The sequence below is a fragment of the Merops nubicus genome, unplaced genomic scaffold (genome assembly GCF_000691845.1).
Source record: "Merops nubicus isolate BGI_N331 unplaced genomic scaffold, ASM69184v1 scaffold5389, whole genome shotgun sequence".
NCBI classification, from domain to species: Eukaryota; Metazoa; Chordata; class Aves; order Coraciiformes; family Meropidae; genus Merops; species Merops nubicus.
Window position 1 is genome coordinate 26,881 of NW_008631537.1, and position 988 is coordinate 27,868.

The 988-nt window shown below is 46.6% G+C and overlaps 1 protein-coding gene across 1 annotated transcript in view; it reads left to right on the forward strand.

The window, feature by feature from the left end:
* Positions 1-988, forward strand: part of RFFL (ring finger and FYVE-like domain containing E3 ubiquitin protein ligase) — a 10,166-nt gene that overhangs the window by 8,524 nt on the left and 654 nt on the right. The window contains exon 5 of the mRNA XM_008947583.1: positions 902-925. Coding sequence (XP_008945831.1) covers positions 902-925 — 24 coding nt within the window. The remainder of the gene's footprint in view (positions 1-901; positions 926-988) is intronic.

The following is a 988-nucleotide window of genomic DNA, read 5'->3' on the forward strand; positions in this document are numbered from 1 at the left end:
CTGGGCTGAGCTCTCTCCTGTGGACTCATGGCAAGGGGCAGAGCAGCAGGAAATGCCCCAGAGGCAGCTGGGCAGTTCAGAGCAGGCTCCTGCTCAGCGTCCTGCTGCCCAGCGTTGAGGTTGGACTCTGCCCTCTGGGTCAGAGTGCTGCTGGGCAGTGCCAGGGGCTGGTGGAGGGGCACAGAAATGTGTCTGCCTGCACCTCCAGGTGCCAGTTTGCACTTGTAGGAGATGAGCTGAAGGTGACATTGCCTTGTAAATTGTTACAAGAGAAATATATTCCAGCACTTTGATTTCATAGAAAGGTTTCTCAGCACTGTCCAAAGTAGTGTTATTTTCTTAAACACATCTGAGCTTTATCCTCTGAGTGGTAAAAGCTTTAAGACAACAGCTTTGGTTTTATATTCCTCTTTTACTCTATTTTGTGCTTTTCACAGGATTTATCCCTTCTTCTTAATCCCTGTTCCTAGTGTGTGTGTCTCAGCTGTGCTCAGCAGTATGGGTCTCTTAATCCCTGTTTCCAGTGCCTGTCTCAGCTGTGCTCAGCAGTATGGGTGAGACTGTGTAACACCAAAGGAGCTGGCACATGGGGCCACTGAAAGTGCAGTTCTAGGAAGCCCAACACTGTAACTGCCAAGGCTGCCTTAAAAACTGAGACCTCATTTGAGACAGTTCCTTTTCTTTGTGAACCTGTAGCTCCTCTGTAAGCTCAGGAAGTTCCAGGGCAGTTGAATCCTGATCAGATTCACCTTAAACATCTGTGTGGGGTTCAGAAAACACAGTTTTGGTTTTGTCATCTCCCTTCAAGGCTTTCATCTCCTGCTCAATAATACTGCTTGACTAAATGTGTTTTTCCCCAGCTTCTCTTCTCACCAAATAACTTTTTCTTCTTCTGTTGCAGTTTCTGACACTGATGATCAAACTGGTAAGTGATATTTGTAATCACAGAATCGTTTTGGTTGGGAAAGACCCTTAAGACCGTTGAGTT